The 21,428-nt window shown below is 56.5% G+C and overlaps 1 protein-coding gene across 7 annotated transcripts in view; it reads left to right on the forward strand.

The window, feature by feature from the left end:
- Positions 1 to 18,520, forward strand: part of NCKAP5L (NCK associated protein 5 like) — a 30,522-nt gene extending 12,002 nt beyond the window's left edge. For 2 of the 7 annotated variants that reach the window (XM_030835128.2, XM_060305788.1), the window contains exons 2-12: positions 5,203 to 5,264; positions 6,373 to 6,501; positions 7,215 to 7,283; positions 7,387 to 7,425; positions 8,135 to 8,254; positions 11,130 to 11,243; positions 12,347 to 14,976; positions 15,937 to 16,099; positions 16,360 to 16,441; positions 16,791 to 17,317; positions 17,619 to 18,520. In XM_030835128.2, the coding sequence (XP_030690988.1) occupies positions 5,229 to 5,264; positions 6,373 to 6,501; positions 7,215 to 7,283; positions 7,387 to 7,425; positions 8,135 to 8,254; positions 11,130 to 11,243; positions 12,347 to 14,976; positions 15,937 to 16,099; positions 16,360 to 16,441; positions 16,791 to 17,317; positions 17,619 to 17,837 (4,128 nt within the window). In that variant the 5' untranslated portion in view covers positions 5,203 to 5,228 and the 3' untranslated portion in view covers positions 17,838 to 18,520. Of the gene's footprint in view, positions 1 to 2,504; positions 2,599 to 5,202; positions 5,265 to 6,343; positions 6,502 to 7,214; positions 7,284 to 7,386; positions 7,426 to 8,134; positions 8,255 to 11,129; positions 11,244 to 12,346; positions 14,977 to 15,936; positions 16,100 to 16,359; positions 16,442 to 16,790; positions 17,318 to 17,618 lie in introns of those variants that run through there. The other 5 variants (XM_060305789.1, XM_060305790.1, XM_030835127.2 and 2 more) reach the window with 5 other exon arrangements.
- The last annotated feature ends 2,908 nt before the right edge of the window (positions 18,521 to 21,428 follow it).

Consider the following 21,428-nt stretch of genomic DNA (forward strand, 5'->3'; position numbering starts at 1 on the left):
GTTTGAGGCGATTGGAGAGGGTGTGAGTCATTGCAGAGAATGAGAGAGCAACTCTAAGCCTTGGTAAGAGTGCCAGCAGGACTGCCCATGTGGCTGAGATGGCCTTCCTTTGGTGAAGAGAGAGTGAGAAATAGCGGGAGCAAAAGCCTGGGGACAGGAGTGTTAAGTCCTGTCCTTCCCTTCCCTACTCTAGACTGGAAAGAAGCATTGACCTCGAATGCTCAAGTCAAGGAATCCCAGGGATCTTCTAACTTCACTGTCCAGTATAGTTGCCACCAGCTGCATATGGCTATTTAAATTTAAAATTCAGCTCCTCAGTTGGACTAGCCACATTTCAAATGCTCAGTAGCCATGTGTGGCTGGTGGCTGCCATATTGAACAGCATGGAATAAACATTTTCATCGTCACAGAAAGGTCTACTGGACCACACTGTTCTAAGAAAAGTGATTCTTTTCAAACTGCTGAGTCTAAGGACCCCTCTACAATATAAAAATTGAAGACCTCAAAGAGCTTTTATTCATATAGATTGTACCTACTGACATTTACTGTCATACAAATTGGAACTGAGAGTTTTAAACATTTATTTAATTCATTCAAAAGTAACAATAAACCCATGTTAACATATTTTATGAAAAATAATCATATATTTTCCAAAACAAAAAATAGTGAAAAGAATGGCATTGTTCTTCATTTTTGCAAATCTGTCATGTCTGACTTAATAGAAGGCAGCTGGATTCTCATATCGGCTTCTGTATTCAATCTGTTGTGTTATCACATATCACGTAGTCTCTGGAAAATGCCACTATGTACTCAAGAGAGAATGAGAGTTAAAAAGGTAAATAATGTCTTAGTCATATTGTGAAAATAGTTTTGACCCTGTAGATTCCTTGAAAGGGCCTCGGGGTCCCTGGACCACACTTTGAGAACCACTGTTCTAGAACAACCTCCACTTGGCATGAAGGAACTTATCCTTGAGAAACTGAGTGATTTGCCTAAAGTCACACAGCAAATAAATTGCATTGTTGGGACTGTAAGCCTTCTGCCTTCTGGTCTGAGGCTTTTTCCAGTACCCTTGGCCGGGCTGGGATGGGCCTGCTGGGCTTTTGGGAGTGGGGCCTGAGCTTCTTGGCTGCAGAACCCCTGGTGTGTGCCCCCATTGTGTCTGTCCGTGCCCCTTCCCTCTCCCCACCCGCAGCAGTTGCTTTTATTGTTGGGTTATGCTGTGAACAGGGAACGTTGAGGATCTGGGGGAGGAGAGAGAAAGGGTATTGAAATCTATAAGCCTTTTGAGCTTGTAACACTGCTGCCCTTCCTCCTGCCCTGCCTAGAAAGGCAGGGGACTGTCCTACTGTCAGTTTGAAAGAACCTATACCATGGTCTGGAGGTTCTTGGAGTGCCTGTGAAGAGGAAGTTGGAGGAGGGGTGCAGTGGGCCCCTTCCCCATGGACACTTGCCTCTCAGAAGGGCTATTGTGTCTTGGGGCCAGTTGTCTGGAGGAGGAAAGGAAATTCTTGTCTGCCTCTTTCCCTGAGTGGGGAGGAGACCAGTTGGAATACTTAGGGCTAAAAGATGCTTTAGGCCAGATTAAGGTGGCCACTTTCAGGCTAGGAATGCCCTGGGGCCTCAGTCCTCATTTTCCTCCCCACACCCCAGGGCAGCGCAAGGGCTGATCTTGTCTGGAAGGGAGCGTTTGCTGTGGGTGAAGAAGTTGCTGTTTACAAGTAGACTTTTGGGTGTGCCTGGGATTTCAGAAAGCAGCTGGGGGATGGGGGGAGCAGAGGGGAAATGGTTGTGTTACGGATGATTCTGTTATTAAAGTGAGCTCCATCTCTGCCTTCCCACAGCTGCCCACCCCTCCCCCACCTCCTGGCCCCTTGCTTTTTTCCCTAGAGGACTCCCGGGGGGAACAGCTGGTGAGCGAGGGGCTCATCAGGGCCCAAAGGCCTTGGCTAAGGGCCAGGGTAAGGGAGCCTGGAGGACAGGCTTGCTGCCATCTCTCTGGCCCCTTCCTCCCAGGCCTGGACTCTGAGTTTAGGGAGGGGTCTTGCTGGTGCCCTGGCTGGAGAGGGGGTGGGAGCTGCAGACTCTACTCCTTTGATCTGGCTGACTGAAAGGCCAGGACAGTCCCATCTTTTGGGGCTGGGGGGCCTTACATGACTGACTAGGCTGAAGAGATAGTGGTCACCCAGATTCACTCAGGGATGGGGCTGCACCCACCTCATCCCCGGGTTAGCCAGAAACCCCCTGAGCAGCTGTTCCCTCCTTGTCTCTGAAGGAGGGCCAGAGAGGCTCTGCTCTTCCTCCCTTCCTCCCCCTCCCTCCCCTCAGCACTGAGGTCACCTCCCTCTGAATCAGGCTTTTGCGGGGCGGGGTTGCCCGCTGGCAGTTCTGGCGGGAGAAGCCTCCCATTCAAGCTCGAGCTCCCACCCACTGCAGCTCCATCCCTACCCATCCTGGCCAGCACCATGTGTTCCAGACCCACATCCACCATCTGGGATATGGTGTGGGACCACCAGAGGAATGCCTGAAACCAGGGCCATCCTGAAAAACCCAAGCCAGGGCTGTTCCTGGGCCCCAGGTGGGCTGAGCACAGAAGCTGTGAGTAGCAGTTGTGGGGCCTGAGGGAGGATGACGGTGCTCGGCCCTGGGGAGGTGGGTCCCACTGACCCTGCAGGGACAGCCACTGGGGAACCGACCTGAGTTTTTTTTGTTTTTTTTGTTTTTGTTTTTTCTCATGAGATTTGGGTCGAAAACCCAGACTCTGAAGGGCCAAATTCCTAATTGGGCTCAGATTGGGAGCTAGAGGTGGTATTATCTCTCTCGATCTTAATGTTCCCTAGAGGAGGGTAAAGATGCAGGAAGTTTTCTTTTCACCATAGAAATCTTGAGCTCAAACTCACCCTGCTCACAGCGTGCGTGCGTTGTCTCCCCAGCGCCAAGTTTAAATGCAGGCCTCTTCCGAGTGACTCAGCAACCCAGGCTGACAGCTTCCTGCCTGCCCTCTGCTTGTGGCCCTGCAGACACAGAGAAAACCCGTCGCCCTGAGTTGGCTGGACCACTTTGGCAGAGGGCAGAAAACTTCTCCCCAAGGTGGGGCTGAGTCACAGCCTGCCTTCAGCCGACATTTCCGGAGCCTCTCCCAGGCCCTGCTCAGGATACGGAGACCGACCCCCATGACCAAGTTGTTGCACTTAGGGGGCTTGTCCCTTGGAGGGTCTCCCCTAGGTCACAGTGGGACTCAGGCCTCCCTGCCCTGGGATCCCCAGGGGCTCAGATCAGGAGTGGCAGTAGTTGGCTTTGTGGGTGTGTTGGGTCCCTGCCCTCCTCAACACGCAAAGCCACATATACCTACTGCACAGCCAGCCCTCGCAGTCTGGGCCTCATGCCTAAGCTGGATGCTTTTTTATTTTTATTTTATTTTATTTTTTTTAGAATAAGATACCCTCCTAAACCACCTTCACCCTTAGTTTGGTTTTTGTTGTGTGAAGAAAACAAAGACTCGAGGTTTCTACTGTTTTATCTTTCCCTTTTCTGGCCTCCAGACACTGCCCTGTTCATCCTACTCCCCTCCTTCATCCCCCTGTTTTTTTTTTTTTTAAACTTCCCACCCCAGCCCCTCTACTCCTGGAGGTGTCCACTGGGGAACTAAGTGGTGAGGGGGCTGAGGGGACACTGGTGATCTGTGGGGACAGGCCTCTCCTAGAGCAGTGGGAGCCTCTGCCTGGCAAGAGGATGGTGGCCCAGAGATGGGTGATGTGGGGTGGCCTGGAACTGGTCCAATGGTGGAGGTAACCCGAGGCCTTTTTTGGTTTTAACCTCTATTTGTGTATGTGGGAAGGAGGATTTTTCCTGAATTTTTTTCGTTTCTTTCGAGGCCTGTCCATTTCTAAATATATCATGCATGATAATGTTGCGAGCAAAATGAAGTTATACTTGATACATTTTTATGACGTTAAAATAACAAAGGACTTTAGATTGTGGCAGAGTGTTAAAAAATACGCATTACACAGTTTTTCCTTTTATTCTGGTTTTCAGAAGCCCCCTTCCCATTATTGTGCACACATGCTTGTTCTCTCTCCCTCCCCCATCCCACCCAGAAAGGAGCATTCTCCCTTTCTGCTGTTACCCTTTCTCTTTCTAGGGTATCAGGCAGAGAAGAATGAGGACTGGGCTGGCCCTGCAGCTGGAGGGCTGGCAGGGACGGGGTTGAAGAGGAGGAGGCCCCTGAGGGCAGGGCAGAGGGGCAGCACCTCACATCTTTGGGAGACCCTCCTGCTCAGATCCCCTGGGTGACGGGCCTGGGACTCAGAGTCCACTTGCAAGTGAACCGCTGAAGTAGCAGTGGGCTCCAAAACGTGAAAAGCCTCCATTTATTGAGTCCATGCAAGACACTCTACATATCTCACTTCATGCTCCAACAACCCTTTGGACTAAGTATTCTTATCCCCATTTTACAGGTGAGGAACAGATTTTGCAGAGTCAGATTCTAACCCAGATCTCTCTAGCTGCAAAGCTCTGAGAGCACCGGGACTAACTACACAGAGCACACAGTACAACGTGTGTGTAGAGAGGTTGCATAGGAAGGGGGGACCCAGGCCCATCCACTGTGCTTTGTGAACCTGCCATATGATGTGGGCAGCATCCTTTGCCTCTGGAGCCTGCTTCAGACCAGGCTGGCACCCCTGCCTTGCCCTCCTTTTACGAGGTCAGTAGGAGAATCAGATGCGATTGATGATGCATGAGAAAGCGCCAGCACACAGGATGCACTCTGGGTATATGGTGTAGCTTCCTGTGCCTCAGTTTCCTCATCTCACATATAGGTGTTGATAATAGCACTTAATTCCCTTTGTGGTTATGAGGATTAGAGAAGAATTTTGGAAGGCCTGTGTGGCTGTTCATTCCCCTCTGGCTGAGGGCTGGGGATGTTTGCACTGGCTTTTTCCTCTGCCTGGAATGCTTTTCCCATTCCAGGGTTTCATCCAGCCTTCATTCAGGTCTCTGCCTTGCTGTCACCTCCACAGCCTTCTTGGAACCTGGTGTCTGTTCATTGGTTTATCTGGTATTACCTGCCTCCCCCAATAGAATGGGATCCTCATAAAGGCAGGGCTTTCTCTGGCTTGTTTATCCCTATGGCCCGGGATGCCAGGCCGCAGGAACCCAATAAATGCATGGCTGACGTCGTCTCCCTCTGTGTCTCCACAGGCAAGGTGACCATTCTGGCTGCTTGCATGAGTGTGCCAGCCTGGGTGAGAAGGCAGAGACAGGTGAGAGGCTGTGGAGCCTGTGCGTGCTGGTGGTGGGGACTGGAGGAGGAGGGCTGGGGTGGGAGAGGCAGCCCCTGTGCCCCACGGGGGGGAAGAGCATTCAGATGCCTGATCGCTGCCGAGGGCTCCCCTCTTCCTTGGTCCCAAAGTGCTAAAGCCCCTTTTGTGGGAGCTGCAGTGGGTCAGGGAGGCAAGTAGCTGGTGGTAGACTGGGGGCCTCCCGCCTTTTATGTTAGGAAGGGTTTCCCATCTACTGGAAATTTCTGCAATATTTGTGTAGAGGAAGGAAATGAGTACTTTCCTCTAGCTGAGAAATTGAAACTCAAATGGAAGGTGAGGACTAATCAGGTAAAGCCAGTCACTATGGCAACAGTTTGGGGGCGGGGGGGGCGGGGATCACATAATGTGATACAGGTCAGAACCCTGGCTCTGTGTGCTCAGGCAATGACACACTAGTCTGTACAGCTGTCAGTCTGTCTCTTATATGCCACGTATCACACCAAGAAGTGTGAGTGTGGACAGTGAAGTGAAGACAGTGACCCTGCCCTCGCAGAGTCTTGGGGGACAGTCACAGAGCCGTGCGGGAGCAGTACCTGACCCGGCCTTGGAGTGGGGGCCCTGGAGAATGAATAGGAAGGAGCTGGCCAAGCAGTAGGGGGGTAGGTGTCAAGAGACCCCTGTGGAGGGCCCAGCATGCACAGAGGCTGGTCCCCCGGGGCCTCGCTGCAAGCAGGGAGTCTTGGAGGCCTGCAGGCCACCTCCCACTCTGCCCGAGAGGATACCGGGCGCCAGTCTGAGGCCAGCGTCAGCGGAGAATTCAGGTTTCTTGGCTCCTGGCCAGTGTCTGTGTGACCTGTGAGAGGGCGAGAGCAATTATGGGTTTTATAAAACAATGGTCTGTTCTTGAGATGGGAAGAGTGTGTCTATGTATCTGTCCCGTGAGCAGGAATCTTAGCCTGACCCTGAGTTGTTACAGTGTCCGTGGCACGGGGGTCACACTGATCCAAACTCCGAGAATACTGACAAGTTTCATCTCTGTCCTCCTCCGCCTCCGCTCATCTCCCCATGCCCTGGAGTAGCCTGCAGGGCTTCTCTCACTTGTCCCCAGGGCCTGATGTCGGAGGCCATGGACCAGCCGGCCGGGAGCCCTGGAAACCCGAAGCCAGGAGAGGGTGGTGAGGGCAGCATGGAGCCGGGCACCTGCCAGGAGCTCCTGCACCGGCTGCGGGAGCTGGAGGTGGGGCACGGGGCGGCGGGGGGCAGCTGTGCTGGCCAGAGCCCTGGGGAGCTTGGGTGGGTTCTGGGGTGCGGGGGGCCTTCCTCTTCAACCTGCTTTGCCAGGCTGGAGCAGAGCTGAACGTTTCTTTAGCAGAGCCCCTCTGAGAACCCCTTTCCTTGCTCTTTGCTCTGCAGCCTGCGTGCCAGCGCAGGACAAGAGGCGTGCGCAAGGGGGGGCCATCCTAACCCCCAGAATGTCTCCCTTCTTTACCCCTCTTCTCCCCTTTCGTGCCCCTGCTCTAGGAAAGGGGTGGCCGCAGAGGCCACAGAAAGGTCTCAGGAGTTGAGGGACAAAGACATGGATCCTTAAACTAGGCCTTTTACTACATGCCTAAGACCCTGCCCTCCTCCCTCCAGGCTCTTCTGCCCTCTCCCCAGGGAAATAAGGGTTACTTTTGGCACCTCCCACCTTCGGTCCTCCTGGTTGCTCTGTCTCCCCAGCCCCTGCAGCCTCACTGACTGAAGTTGGGGTAACAAAAGACCAGCCATCTCAGCTCTGCCTTCTTCAGGCCCTGGGTCTGCAGGCCTCCCCCTGGCAGAATCAGACCAGAGCCAAGAGCTGGGGCAGGGGTAGAGCTAGTAGGCTCCTTGCCTCCCCTTCCCCAAGAGGGACTTGCCCGGGGGAAGAATGATCCCTTAGCTTCCTATTTGCCCTCCTCTTCCTTCCTGCAGGCAGAGAACTCGGCACTGGCCCAGGCCAATGAAAACCAGCGGGAGACCTACGAGCGCTGTCTGGACGAGGTCTGTGGAACTGATGCTCCCCACAGGGCGGATAGCTTGTCGATTCCAGGCAGAGGCTGGGTTGGCTGACAGCTCTTCCTCAGCTCTGCCTTTCTGTCCCCAGGTTGCCAACCATGTGGTGCAGGCGCTGCTGAACCAAAAGGTAAAAGGCCACAAGAGACTTTCTCACCCTCTGCCCTGAGCCCAGATGCCCTGGGAGGAGGCCCTGGGTACAGCAGGGGAGGGCCTTCCTGTGGACCCCTGTACCTGTTTAGATAGGGAATAGAGGAGGGTGGAAATGGCGTCTTGGCCCTCCAGTGAAGTCCCCTTTCTCTGTCTTGGACAGTCCATACTTGGCTAGGTAAGGCCAAGTCTCTGAGCTATGGAAACTTTGATTTGGGCTTGAATCCTTCTGTTATCCTGGCCCCAGCTAGTTTCTCCAGGTTTCGATGGCCCTGATAGCAATGTTGATGTTGTAAGCATAAGGTGACATCTAAATATTTACTCAAGTAGTGTGGGTAATTTCTTGACATGTGGGCCACTGACCCCCAGGTCTTCCTCTGCCTTATATGGGCCCTTCTTTGACGTGTGCTTTCTAAGAGGCAGGGGATTGCCTCCAGGATTGTGAAAGTTGCCAAAGGGAACGGAATTACCTCTGACCAGGGGTGGTAAACGTTAGAAAATTTACCATCCCCAGAAGATGTGATAGCCGTAAACATAGGCAGGGTCAGCTCCCTCAAAGAAGGAGGTTGCAAGAGAAGGGCATGCCCAGCAGGAGTGCCCGCTGCTCTGATGAAGGCGACTGTGCTCATATCACTCTCCCTCTCCCCACCATCCTCTCTTTGTCTTCCTCCACCTCCTGGGGGTGGCAGGACCTGCGGGAGGAGTGCATCAAGCTGAAGAAGAGGGTATTTGACCTGGAACGGCAGAACCAGATGCTGAGCGCCCTGTTTCAGCAGAAACTTCAGCTCACAGCAGGCTCCCTCCCTCAGGTGGGCACAAGAGATTCTCCTTCCTTCCTCACATCTCGGCTTCCTGCCTCCCCCCAGCCCTGTCAATATCATCACCCTCTCTTCTCCCAGACACCTACAGAAGTAGGCCGTCAGCCACTGCCCTCCATTCTGGGGGCTGTGGCCATCCAGGGCAGGCCGACCTAGCCTGATAGATCTGAGCCTTAGATGAGGGAGAAACTTCGTGAGTTCCCTTAAGCTTGGCTCTCCCCCACCTCCCAGGTGCTCCCCGCCCAGCTGGACGGTATCCCTTCTTGTTGACAGAAAAGATCCTTGCTTCCTCCTCCTTCAGATGGGTGGAGGCTGAAAATGCCATTATTTCGAGCTCCCAAGGGGCCCCTTTGGCCACTGCGTTGCCTTCTTCTTGGCCAGGGGCAGGGGTGGGGCCAGGTGTAAGGCAATGCTTGGTGTCACAGAGAGGTCAGGAAAGGCACTTCACCTGGGTGGCTCTGCATGCCTAGCTGCATGTGCTCACCCACTGACCCGAGAAGCAGGAGCCTACTGGGAATAAGTCCTGGGCTCAGTTAAGATGTCACTTGGGGTCCACTCTGTCAGGAAGCCCCAAGGATGGGGTGAGACCTGGGTGGGTCAGGAGCGGCTCCAGGTACCTGAGGTGAACGGTGGGGTTCTTAGGTCAACCAGCACACCGCCAACCCACCCCAACCTTGACAAGAAGAGAAACGCCTTGTGTGTATGTCTGAATTTGTGTGTCTGTGATGCAAACCAGGCAGCTCTTGGCCCCCAGATCCTGAGCAGGATGCCCTCAGCTCTCTGGGAAACCTGACCCCTGGCAGAGAAAGCGTCTCACCACCATGGCCTTTCCGCAGCCCCTGTCTCACCAGGCCGGTGCAGACCTGGGTGAATCAGCGGCAGTGACTCTGCAGCTCCCCCTGCCTTGGGTCTGTCCCTACTGTAGGGTTGACCCAGGAATCCCCAGAGACCTGACCCACACCAGCCAAGCTTACCCTGTTGTCCATACCCTTCTCAGTGACTGATGATAACAGAGGTGAAGATCATCCTGAAATCATTTGTTTTTTACTTAAATGAATTCTGGGATTTGAATTGGGAATTTTTTAATGAATTTTGGGGTTTGGGACCATAGATTGATCTTCCCCAGAAGTAACATGACATAATGGAAAGAGCACGAACCTTGGCCTCAGATAAACTTGGATTGGGTCCCTAACTTATCTAATTCTTAGCTGTGCGACCTTGGGTAAATTATTTAACCACACAAACCACAGGTTTTTTCCCTTATAAATGGGGATAAAAATACCTCTATTGCAGGTTGTTGTGAGGATTAAATGAGATAATATCTAGTGCTTGGCCCATAGTAGATAGTCAATGACTGGTGGCTAGTTGTCATTATTAATGTTATTTCCAAGTTGTGCTTCGCTAGGATGGAGGCTCCATTGAGCAAATGCTAATTAAGCTCTTACTGTGAGCAGTGCCTTTGCCAACAGATATGGAATTGGACAGAGCTGTGGCCTGTGCAGAGCGAACGTAACTGCTGAGAGCTGGGGCTGCTGGACACTAAGGCAGGGCTACAGAGTGTGACACTGCTGACCAAGAGCCCAAGGGGCAGAGAGGCCATCAGAGATGGGCTGGGGAGGGTTCCTTGAAGGAGGTGACGTCAGACCTGGGCCCTGATGGATGGGAGATTTTAAAAGACTGCAGTAGGGGTCTGGGAGAAGGGGTTCCCTGTGGAAGGAACAGAGCAGGGAATCCTAGGGAGCCGAGAGTTGTCTAGCTGGACTTGAGCAAAGGATGTGTAAAGAGTGAGTGAGAGAGAGCTGGGGATGGTGTCAGGGAAGGACCAGCAGGCCGGGCCGGAATGCCGGCAGAGGGCTTCAGACTTGTCTCTGGAGGCAGTGGGCAGGCAGAGGAGGCTATGAGTACAGAGACGCTTTAGACAAAGAAGAAAAAGATGCTTTAGGCTGCCTGGTACACAGGAGATTGAAAAGCCACCCAGCCAGGTCAGAGAGACTGAAATGCTGAGCAGGCTAGAGGTGTGAGGATCGTGGGCCGCAGGAGAGGCTGCAGCTGGCCAGGCTGGAGGGGAGGCAGAGACACCGCAGAGACAGGATTTAACAGCCATGGAGAATGAGACGGGGAGAGTTAAAGCTGACTTGTATCTAGTCGACATGCCTAGCAGAAGGGGAATGAGAGAGAAGTGATCCATGATTAAGTACTACTTTTGTGGGAATTCCCTGGCGGTCCAGTGGTTAGGACTCCACTCTTCCACTGCAGGGGGCGTAGGATTGATCCCTGGTTGGGGAACTAAGATCCCACATGCCGTGTGGTGCAGCCAAAAACAGTACTACTTTTGTAATCCTCAGAGCAGAGATTTCACATGAGGCCATTCAGGGGAGACAGAAGTGATAACTCCCACCGTCTCTTTTCCAGGACCCAGTAACAAATGCCTGTTCCCTTAGTCTCAGCCAACCCCGTGGATGCTGGGTCACAGGTAGTCAGAACAAGAAGGGGCCTCGAGGCTCACCCTCTCTGTGATCAGGGAGGAGGCCCCTCAGAAAAGCAGAGGGTCCTGGAGGCTCGCTGGACACCTGGGTTAGGCCTGCCACTGCCTGCTGGCCCAGGGGCACTCCTCTTTCTCCAGATCTCCCTACCCTGTCCCACCTCCCGGCCACCTGGGCTTGCACGTCTTCAATCTACCTGTGCTGTGGTCTCCCGAGGCTCCTCTGACCAAGTGGTGAGAGCCACACCTTGGGCCGGGAGATGTCACCCAAGGAACAGACTTGGAAGAATGTTTCCCTGCCCCTGGATGGGAAGCCATAGCTTCCTGTGGGAGTAGGGACCTGGGACGGACAGCACCTGTGCTAACCTCGCCTCTCCCCTGCAGATCCCACTCGTCCCACTCCAGCTGCCTTCGGAGCCACCAGCCTCTCCCTCCCTGAGCTCCGCTGAGGGACCGTCCACCTCGCTGCCTCTGGGGCGCTGTGCTGGGCAGAGAGAGGTAGGAGCGCTGGGCACTGTGGTCTGTGGCTCCCCTGGCTCCGGGCTCATCAGCCGGTGCTCCACGGCTGTTTCCTAATGAGTCCCAGGGGAAGGGCTGCTTCCGGGCACAGATTCTTGTCCAGGCTGGGTGTGAGCCCTCAGCTGTCTGCCTCGTACCAAGAAAAACAGATCCCCACCCCCAGCCACTGGTCTCGTGAGCAGAGGCGTTATAGTACAGCAGTGAGCCTCACAGTTAATACTTCCTGAGCTCTTAGTCTGTGCCAGGCACTGTGCTGGACACCTGGATCTCATTTTTTTTTTTGGTAATTTTTGGCATAAATTTATAATCATACACATATTTACTTATCCCAGTCCAGAACTATTACTCATTCATTCTTTTGCATATCTGGTTTCATTCATCTTATTTTGTGAGATTAAACATAATCACCATCCTATTTTACAGGTGATGCAATGAAGCTTAGATTAAATAACTTGCTGAAAGTCATATAACTAGTTAAGCAGTGGACCTGGGTCTTGAACCCCTACAATCTGGCTCTAGAGCCCATGTAGTTAACCACTGTACCAGATTAGACGGGGCCTAAGAAGGGGCCCGGGAGAAGCAGGAAAGGGTTTGCAATGGAGTCATTCCCAGTCTGCTTCTCCACGGGGATCAGCTCAGCAGGACAGCTGCCTGACCTGAGGAGGCCCGGGCTTGCCTGCAGCAACTGACTTAGGACTTGGCCACATCACATCCCTTTCTTGAGTCTGTGTTCTTTCTGGAGCCTGAGAAATGGACAGGCCTCCCTCCCCTGGGGCAAACATAGATACCAGGGTTGTAGGTGGTCAGCCCTGTTGACCCACAAATACTGGTAGCAAGTGGTGCTGAGATAACCAGAAAGGGAGATGGGTGCCCACCCAACCCGAGGTGTGCCAGGAAGGACAGCTGGGGTAACCCGGACTCAGAGACTCCTGGGGAAGCTTTCCAGCATATCCCAGAAGCTATCAGTTCCTTTTTGGGGACACAGACAAACCAGGCCAGCTCTGTTCCTGGCATACTCAGTTATGCCAGCTCGGGTCCCCGGCCTGCACACAGTCTCCTCCTCATGCCATTTCTCCCCCAAGGTGTGTTGGGAGCAGCAGCTGCGGCCAGGAGGCCCAGTACCCCCGGCCGCCCCACCCCCAGCGCTGGAGGCCCTATCCCCGTTCCTTCGAAAGAAAGCCCAGATCCTGGAGGTGCTGAGAGCCCTGGAAGAGACTGACCCCTTGCTTCTGTGCTCACCTGCCACCCCCTGGCCGCCTCCAGGCGAGGGTTCCGGCTCCCCAGAGCCCATCAATGGCGAGCTATGTGGCCCACCTCAGCCTGAACCCTCTCCCTGGGCCCCCTACCTGCTACTAGGTCCTGGTAGCCTGGGAGGCCTGCTGCACTGGGAGCGCCTCTTAGGGGGCCCAGGGGAGGAAGAGAGTGCTGGGCGGCCCTGGGGCCCTAGTAGGGGCTTCCCACAGGCCCAGGGCACCGGTTCCGGGCCACCCTGCGCCCCAGGCAGCAGCTCCTCCTCCTCTTCTGATGAGGCAGGTGACCCCAACGAGGCACCCAGCCCTGACACCCTGCTCGGGGCCCTGGCCCGCAAACAGCTGAACCTGGGCCAGCTCCTCGAGGACACGGAGTCTTACCTACAGGCCTTCTTGGCCGGGGCCGCTTGCCCACTCAGCGGGGAACAGCCGGGTCCCAGGCAGCCATCCTCCCCAGACCAGGGGCCCCCACAGCTGTCCAAGTCCAAAGGCCTCCCCAAGTCAGCTTGGGGAGGGGGTACCCCGGAGGCCCACAGGCCGGGCTTTGGTGCTACCTCAGAGGGCCAGGGGCCTCTCCCCTTCCTCAGCGTGTTCATGGGTGCAGGGGACGCCCCCCTGGGCTCACGGTCTGGCCACCCCCACTCCTCATCTCAGGTGAAAAGCAAGCTCCAAATTGGCTCCCCTTCTCCCGGGGAAGCCCAAGGACCCCTTCTGCCCTCTCCAGCCAGAGGCCTCAAGTTTCTAAAGCTGCCTCCAGCCTCAGAGAAGGTACCCAGCCCAGGGGGCCCCCAGCTCAGCCCCCAGCTCCCCCGGAACTCCCGAATCCCCTGTCGGAACAGTGGCTCAGACGGCAGCCCCTCCCCGCTGCCGGCCCGCAGGGGTCTGGGCGGAGGAGAGCTGTCCCCAGAGGGGGTGCAGGGTCTGCCCACCAGCCCGTCACCCTGCCCCACAACCCCAGATTCTGCACAGCTCAGACCTCCCCAGCCAGCCTTGTCCACTACGCTTTCCCCGGGACCAGTGGTGTCTCCTTGCTACGAGAACATTCTGGACCTTTCCCGGAGCACCTTTAGGGGGCCTTCCCCAGAGCCACCTCCATCCCCGCTGCAGGTGCCCACCTACCCACAACTAACTCTGGAGGTGCCACGGGCCCCTGAGGTCCTCAGAAGCCCTGGAGTCCCCTCCAGCCCTTGCCACCCAGAATCCTGCTCCTATGAGAGTGCCCAGGAGAAGAGTTTGGACAAGGCAGGCTCGGAGTCTCCCCACCCTGGCCGCAGGACCCCCGGCAGCTCGTCCAAGAAAACTGGTCAGGGGCCGGGCCGGCGACCTGGGGATCCTGGCTACACACCTCTGCGGGACAGACTAGCAGCCCTGGGGAAACTGAAGACTGGCCCCGAGGGGCCCCAGGGCCCAGAAAAGAATGGGGTGCCAGCTAGGCCTGGCACCGAGAAGGCCCGGGGAGGAGGGAAGTCAGGGGAGAGCACTGGAGACACAGCGCCCTCTGCCTCCAGGCCCCCTGAGCAGCCAGAAGCCAAGGGGGCCCTGCGGGGGGCCGTGGCCTTAGGCACAAGCAGCCTGAAGCAACAGGAATCTGGGCTCCTGGGGGACCCTGGGTCCCGAGTCTACTCTTCCCACTCCATGGGGGCCCGGGTGGACCTGGAGCCTGTCTCACCAAGGAGCTGCCTCACCAAAGTGGAGCTGGCCAAGAGCCGGCTGGCAGGGGCCCTGTGCCCCCAGGTACCCCGCACCCCTGCCAAAGTGCCAACCTCAACCCCCAGCCTCGGCAAGCCCAATAAGAGTCCCCATGGCAGCCCGACAAAGCTGCCTTCTAAGTCGCCCACCAAGGTGGTGCCCCGACCTGTGGCCCCACCAGCCACCAAGGAGGCCCCCAAGCCTGACAAGGGGAAGGGCCCACCCTGGGCAGACAGCAGCGGCACTACAGCCCAGCCCACACCCCCAGCACCTGGCCCTGCCGACCCAGGCCCAGGCCCTGAGGGGCGGGCCCCACACTCGGCCATTGAGGAGAAGGTGATGAAGGGCATCGAGGAGAACATGCTGCGGCTCCAGGGCCAGGAGCGGGCCCCCGGCACCGAGGCCAAGCACCGCAACGCTAGCAGCATCGCCAGCTGGTTCGGCCTTAAGAAGAGCAAGCTGCCAGCGCTGAACCGCCGCACAGAGGCCGCCAAGGGCAAGGAAGGGGCTGGCGGGAGCTCCCCACTCCGGAAGGAGGTCAAGATGGAAGCCCGGAAGCTGGAGGCCGAGAGCCTCAACATCTCCAAGCTGATGGCCAAGGCGGAAGACCTGCGCCGGGCACTGGAGGAGGAGAAGGCCTACCTGAGCAGCAGGGCCCGGCCACGGCCCGGGGGACCAGCGCCAGGGCCCGGTGCAGGCCTGGGGCAGGTGCAGGGCCAGCTGGCCGGCATGTACCAGGGTGCGGACACCTTCATGCAGCAGCTGCTCAACAGGTGAGAGCCTGGGACCAGCTGGCAGGGGCTTGGTGGCTGGGGGCCCTTTTCCCTACACAGGCATCCCTGGGGTTGGGACTGCCTTTCCCAGGAACTGGGGCTTCCCAGAGGTCAAAGGGTGTAGGAGGTCAAATGAAATGGCACCAAAGCATCTTGAGGGTTAACGGCCTGGCCCAGAGGAGAGACTGGGGCCTCGAACAAGGGGCCAGGGGTTTGTGTCCCAGCTCCCCTCTTCTGTGGCTGGCTGATATTCAACTTGCTGAGAGCCAGTTTCTCATTTGAGAAGAGTTAACAGTCCACATTTTCTTGGACTGTCTTGAGTCAGGTGAGGCAGCCTGTCTGAGGTGCAGCATTGCAGTAGTTAAGGGAGTGCTAGTACCTAACTGGGCTGATGCAGGTCTTCTCCCTCCGGGGTTTTCTATCCTGTAGAAAAAGGAGGGCTCCCTTCCCATCTTGCCCTTTGGCACCTGCCACAGACTCGGCAAAAGGAGCTGTGGTTTAGAGAAGGGGCTACCCCATCTTGGGGTTGCTGTGTCTGGGCCAGGTAAGGCAGAATGTCCTCAGGAATCGGGCTCCAGGTAGGGTGTGGTTTGGACAGCAAGTGCGCTCAAAGTCAGCTGGGGTAGGCAGGGTGTGTCACGTGTGGACCAGTATGTGACCAAGTTTGTTCTCTACCGGCAGACATTGTCGGAGAGGTCTCTAGGCTTGACCCTGAGTAGCTTTGGGGGAGTTCTCCCATATTCCCTGCCCCTGCTGATCCTCTGGAGTTTTCCCTGGGGTCTTGGCCTGTTCCTGGTGTCAGGAGAGGTTGATGTGGGAAGCCACCAGGGATATGTCCTCTTCCCCAGGGGCAGGGAGCAGTGGGTGCCTCACTAGGCCCAGCACCATTGGAGGGAGGGAGGCCAGAATGTGTGAGTGGGCTCAGGCCTCCCTCACAGCAATCTGCACTGCTTCCCCTAGGGTGGATGGCAAGGAGCTGCCCCCCAAGAGCTGGCGGGAGCCCAAACCTGAGTATGGCGATTTCCAGCCAGTGTCCTCTGACCCCAAGAACCCCTGGCCGGCCTGTGGGCCCCGAAATGGCCTGGTGGGCCCTCTTCAGGGCTGCGGAAAACCTCCTGGGAAGGTAAGTTCCTGGGGCGCAGGCTGGGTGGAGGGCCTGGCTCTGTGGCCCTGCCAGGTCTCTTACCGCCTGGAGGGCTCCCCTTCCCTGGGACCTGGAAGCTGCTGGATGCCTTTCTGGTCTCCGAGGAGAATGGGGAGGGGAGAGGGCCTCCTGAGGGCTGGCAGGTTGCCAGGACTCTCAGACCCATACTCCAAGGATCCTGATGGAGGGGATTAGGGTGGAGGAGGAATGGGCTCTGAGGTCTCCTGTACCCTGTACAGCCAAGCAGCGAGCCGGGGAGGCGGGAAGAGATGCCCTCAGAGGACAGTCTGGCTGAGCCAGTGCCCACTTCACATTTCACAGGTCAGCAGGGTCAAGGGCCAAGGCTGGGACCTGCCCCTTACCCCCTGCTTGCTTTACTCCTTCCTGTCACCACGGCAGGTGCCAGGCCCTATAGCATCTTGGTGCCAAGCATCAGTGGGCACTGGGGCTGCACAGGAATAAATCCCTCCCAGCCTAATAGGGTACCTGCCCCGCCCTCTTCCCCAGGACTAGGGGAGGTGGGGCAGGGCAGGCAGGGATGACTGAGCTGGTGGGGCCAGGAGGGGCCCTGACCAAGGGTGGGACCTGGGCAGGGGCAGAAAGCCAGAAGAAAGCAGAGGGGCTGAGCCGTTTGCAGCTTCACATCCCTGACTTCCCCTCCCCTCCCCAGCCTGTGGCTCTTTGACTCGAACTCTGGACAGTGGCATTGGGACCTTCCCGCCCCCAGACCATGGCAGCAGTGGGACCCCCAGTAAGAATCTTCCCAAGACCAAGCCACCACGGCTGGAGCCCCCAGCCGGGGTGCCCCCAGCTCGGCCCCCACCCCTTACCAAAGTCCCCCGCCGTGCCCACACACTGGAGCGTGAGGTGCCTGGCATAGAGGAGCTGCTGGTGAGCGGGCGGCACCCCAGCATGCCGGCCTTCCCCGCCCTGCTCACCGCTGCTCCGGGCCACCGGGGCCATCAGACCTGTCCCCACGGTGAGTGCCTGGGCAGGGGGGTGGGCCTCTCTGGGAGCTCCACCCACCACCCACCTTCCCCTTGTCCCTGCATAGATCCTTGTGAAGACCCAGGTCCTCCTGCTCCTGTCCAGCTGGCCAAGAACTGGACCTTCCCCAACGCGAGGGCAGCCAGCGGCTCCTCTGACCCTTTCCTATGCCCACCCCGACAACTGGAGGGGCTGCCCAGGACCCCCATGGTGAGCATGGCCGGAGGGGAAAAGGGAACAGCACTGGAGGGCAGGAGGGAACGACATGGGGTGAGGTACAGCCCTGTCCGGGAGGAGGACTGAGTGGGCAGCCCACCCCCCACCCCCACCTTCTCACACCCCTCTTGGGGAAAGGGCTTCTCTCCCTTCCGGAACCTTGGTGGGACTGTGGGACTGTGCTCAGTCGCGCCTCCAGCCTGCTTCCTCTGCAGCACCCCCGTCAGGTGGGCAGAGCCTCTCAGGCGGGGAGGGGTGAGAGGAGCTTCCTCCCGAGCCTTCCCTCCTTCCCCAGGCCCTGCCCGTGGACGTGGACGGAAAGCGGAGCCTGGAGCCCAGCCGCCCAGCTCCTGCGCCCCAGGGCCCAGCGTTTGGGGGGAGCCGCACCCCCAGCACATCGGACGTGGGCGAGGAAGGGAGAGTGGCCAGTGGGGGTCCCCCGGGGCTGGAGACCTCAGAGTCTCTCAGTGACTCACTCTATGACTCGCTGTCCTCCTGCGGGAGTCAGGGCTGAGCGGTTGCAGTGGCCACGCCCCGCTCTGGCGTCGGAGACCGCGGACTGGGCCGGCTCGCCTCACGCCCCGCCCCCTCGGGGCCCGTGGGGCCCCTCCCTGAAGGGACCAAGGAGGTAGATGGACAAGAAGGTGAAGGGGGTCCCCGGCACACCCCACTGCCCGCCGCTGCTGTGGAGGAGATGACCGCTCTCAGCTCAGGGAGAGACCCCACCCTTGGTCCCTTCTCTCACCCAGAGTAAGGCTCTTCCTCTGCGGGACTGGGGGTTCGAGGCCGCTGTGTCCCGGCCCCCAGCTCCCACTTCAGGCTGAGCCATCTTGTGGTGCTGGGCTTCCTGCCCACCAGCCGTGCCATCTCCACCCACCCTGGCAGCTCCCCTGCCTCAGAAGCCCCGTGCTGGTGGAGTTCAGGGGCGAGGGGTCAAGTTGCCTTCTCTCTGTCTGCCCTGGCCCTCCCCGCTGTCTGGATGGTGCTGCCCTCTCCTGCCCCATGTCTTGGGGGCCCATTTGTTGTCTTTTTTGTTGTGTTTTTTTTTATATTAAAGCACCTGGCCCAGTCTCCACCCGCCCGCGCCCCCTCCTCCCATCCCCACACTGCGGTTAATTTATCTGTTGTTAAAAAACGCGGCTGCTCTGCTTCCAGCCTCTGCTTCTGCCGTATCCCTAATAAAACGTGGAGGCCCCTCCCTGCCCCTGATTCAGCTCATTCTGTGGGAGGACTCAGGGATGGACAGGCAGGTGGAGACTGCGTGGGCACCGGGGTGCAGGACTCCAGGGCCCTGGACTCTGCTCCAGGCTCCCTTGTGAGGCAGCTCCCTCCACCAGGGCCACTGACTGGAGTCACCCTAGAAGGTAACTAAGGGTTGGGGAAGTGGGGTCTGTTTAGACCTGGAATGGTGCCTGGGGGTGGGGAAATTCCCCTGGCACAGAGCTTGGGTGGGGCAGAAGGCTGGGCTGCCCCTCGGAGAGAAGATGGGGAGGGCGTCTTTGGGCGTGCGCTCAAACACTGGACATACCAGCTCAGGTGGGACGTGCATCTGAGCTTCAGGGGCCCAGGAGTAGACAGAGTTAAGTGTCCACACCTCCCGTTGTCGTGAAGTGAGGCGCAACTGGGCCTCCAACTTGCCGCCTTCTAGTCTCTCCACGGACTTTGGGCTTTCCTCAGAGCTTCTTGCCCCTATTTCTACCTCAGATTTCAGCCAGAAGTTCCCCTGGCTCTCGAATTCTCACTTTAGGATGGGGAGGCCAGGAATGAGGCTGTGTGGAAGGGTCTCCGTGTGACGTGAGAAGGCCATGGGGTGAGTGGTTGTCGCCCTCCAGCCCTTGGATTTCCTGTTAGACGTGGAGTTGGACAGTGACCTGAAGGTGACCCAGGTGGCCCCAGCCCATCTCACACTGGCCAGTCAAGTTGGGCCTATGGGAAGGCCTCCTTCCGGCCCAGGTTGCAAGATGTGGGGTGACTCGTCCAGAGCACACCCCCTGCCGTTGTCTGCACTCACCGCCGCCCCATGACATACCGTCTGGAGGCCACCTGGGCATCATGCATGCTTAACACCCCTGGCCTTGTGGCTGGGACTCTGGACAGTTCATCATGGAGATAGGGGGCCCTGTACTGAATACATGGTCTTTGTTGACATCACAGGCTTGCCAAGCTGAGGTAAGGGGTGCCTGGACAGGGAGTAGTGCTGGGCCTGTTCACAACTCGGTTATACCACTGGATGCTGTCCTGTACTCTGACCAGCCCAAGGAAGGTCAGGGGCGGGGAGGTTGTTAACGCCTCCCTTTATACTAGCTCCTTCCAGCAGTGTCTCTCCAGCCCTGAATGGTCCAGAGAGCAGTGAAAGAACTCCCCGTTAAATACCTACCATATTGCCAGCCTCCTGTTTCATTTCATAGATGAAGACATTGAAGCTCGAAAACATTCAATGGGGGAATTTCTTGGTGGTCCAGTGGTTAAGACTCTGTGCTCCCAGTGCAGGGGCATGGATTCGATACCTGGTGGGGGAACTAAGAGCCTGCATGCCACATGGCGCAGCCAAAAAAAATAATAATAAATATTCAGTGATTTTCCAAGGCTGAGAAATGATGGAGCCTGGTGGGAGTGATTCTTTTTGGGTGTGTAACTTTGCTCTCTTCTGCCAGGACTTTAATCTCCTCCTCCCTTTTTGGCCTTGGATCACTTCTGAGGGGCAGGGCTGGAGAGCACTGGACTGGGCGTCAAGAGTCTTTCTTAGCCACTGAGTCTGGTTCTGTGGGGAAAGTTACATCCCTTCTCTGGGCCTTGGTTTTCCTTATCTATGGACGATTGGGAAATTGGACCAGACCAGCTTTCTCCTCAGCTCTCTGCTCTTCCCACCCCTCTCCCAACCTGGCCATTTTCCCTCCTGTTTCCCTTAGTTGATGTCATCATTGAGGAAATTAACACGACTTAGAGAAGTGTCAAGTCAGACATCTTGATTTTCTTCAAATGTCAGGATCGCATTTTCTTCTATCTTCTGCTTCCAGGTAGCTATGCCACTGTCCCTTCTGCTTTTAGGGGCTTAAGGATGTTATTACCAAGCTGCTGATCTCTGCCTCTTGCCAGGCGGGCTTAAAGAAGTCTACATCCTTCTCTTAACTTTTTATTTCTTGGTTTCTTAAGCCCTTCATTCTGTTTGAACCTGATGCATTACCTCATTTCCTTGTTAAAACAGAATTGTTCGCCTACAGGATATTTATCCTACTTCCTTTCCGGGAAGGAGCTTGGCATGGTGGGTTCAACTCTGGACTCCACCTCCTACAAGCTGAGACCAAGGATCCATGCATGTTTCTGTCACCAGGGTCTGCTCAGTCTGCTGCTGGGCTCTGTCCTGCAGTGTTTGCAAATGCAAGGTGGCCTCTTAGGCCCCAGGGCAACGTGGGCCACCTGAGAAAAAGCTCACTGCCAGTCACCAGGGCAGAGTAGCATCAGCCATACTTGGTACCTGGAGCCAGCCCTTCCCTACCAACCATTCCAAGGCGGGCAGCTCTCGTCCCTAGGTCCCCTAGTGTGCTGCTAAGGGGTGCTGGACCCAGACAAGCCACCCCCGGCGCACATGGCTGTGTGTGCCCTCCACACAAACAGAATATTCCATCTGAAATAATTCTGTGGCAGGGGACACACAGGTGAGTTCAAGACACTCCCGGGAAACCAATTTCTCTTTGTACTTCAGGGAAGGGTTTGGCTAAAAGACCACTTGATCCTCACTATGGCAGGACACTTCATATCTCAGTTTGCAACATCTGCTTGCAGAGTTAAGGTGACCTCACTTTTTTCTCCATGAACAATGGGTGAATGTTTGCCTTACCATTGTGTATGACCCTTTCTGCTGGATTTCCCAGACAAAAGAAGCCCAAACTTTCAGACCCCCCTACCTTGTCCCCCACAAATGTCATCAAGTCATCAGCAAAAGACTATAAAAAGGTTCCAGATTCCACCTTAATGGGTACCCTGTCTCTTGCAGGAAATGTCCCAAAATGTTAACTGAGGTTTTCTGTGGGTTGCCAGTGGTTTTTATTTTCTTCTTCACCCTCTTCTAGATTTTCTACAAATAGTGTTTTGTTTCCTTTATCAA

The sequence above is a fragment of the Globicephala melas genome, chromosome 10 (assembly GCF_963455315.2).
Source record: "Globicephala melas chromosome 10, mGloMel1.2, whole genome shotgun sequence".
Lineage (NCBI taxonomy): Eukaryota > Metazoa > Chordata > Mammalia > Artiodactyla > Delphinidae > Globicephala > Globicephala melas.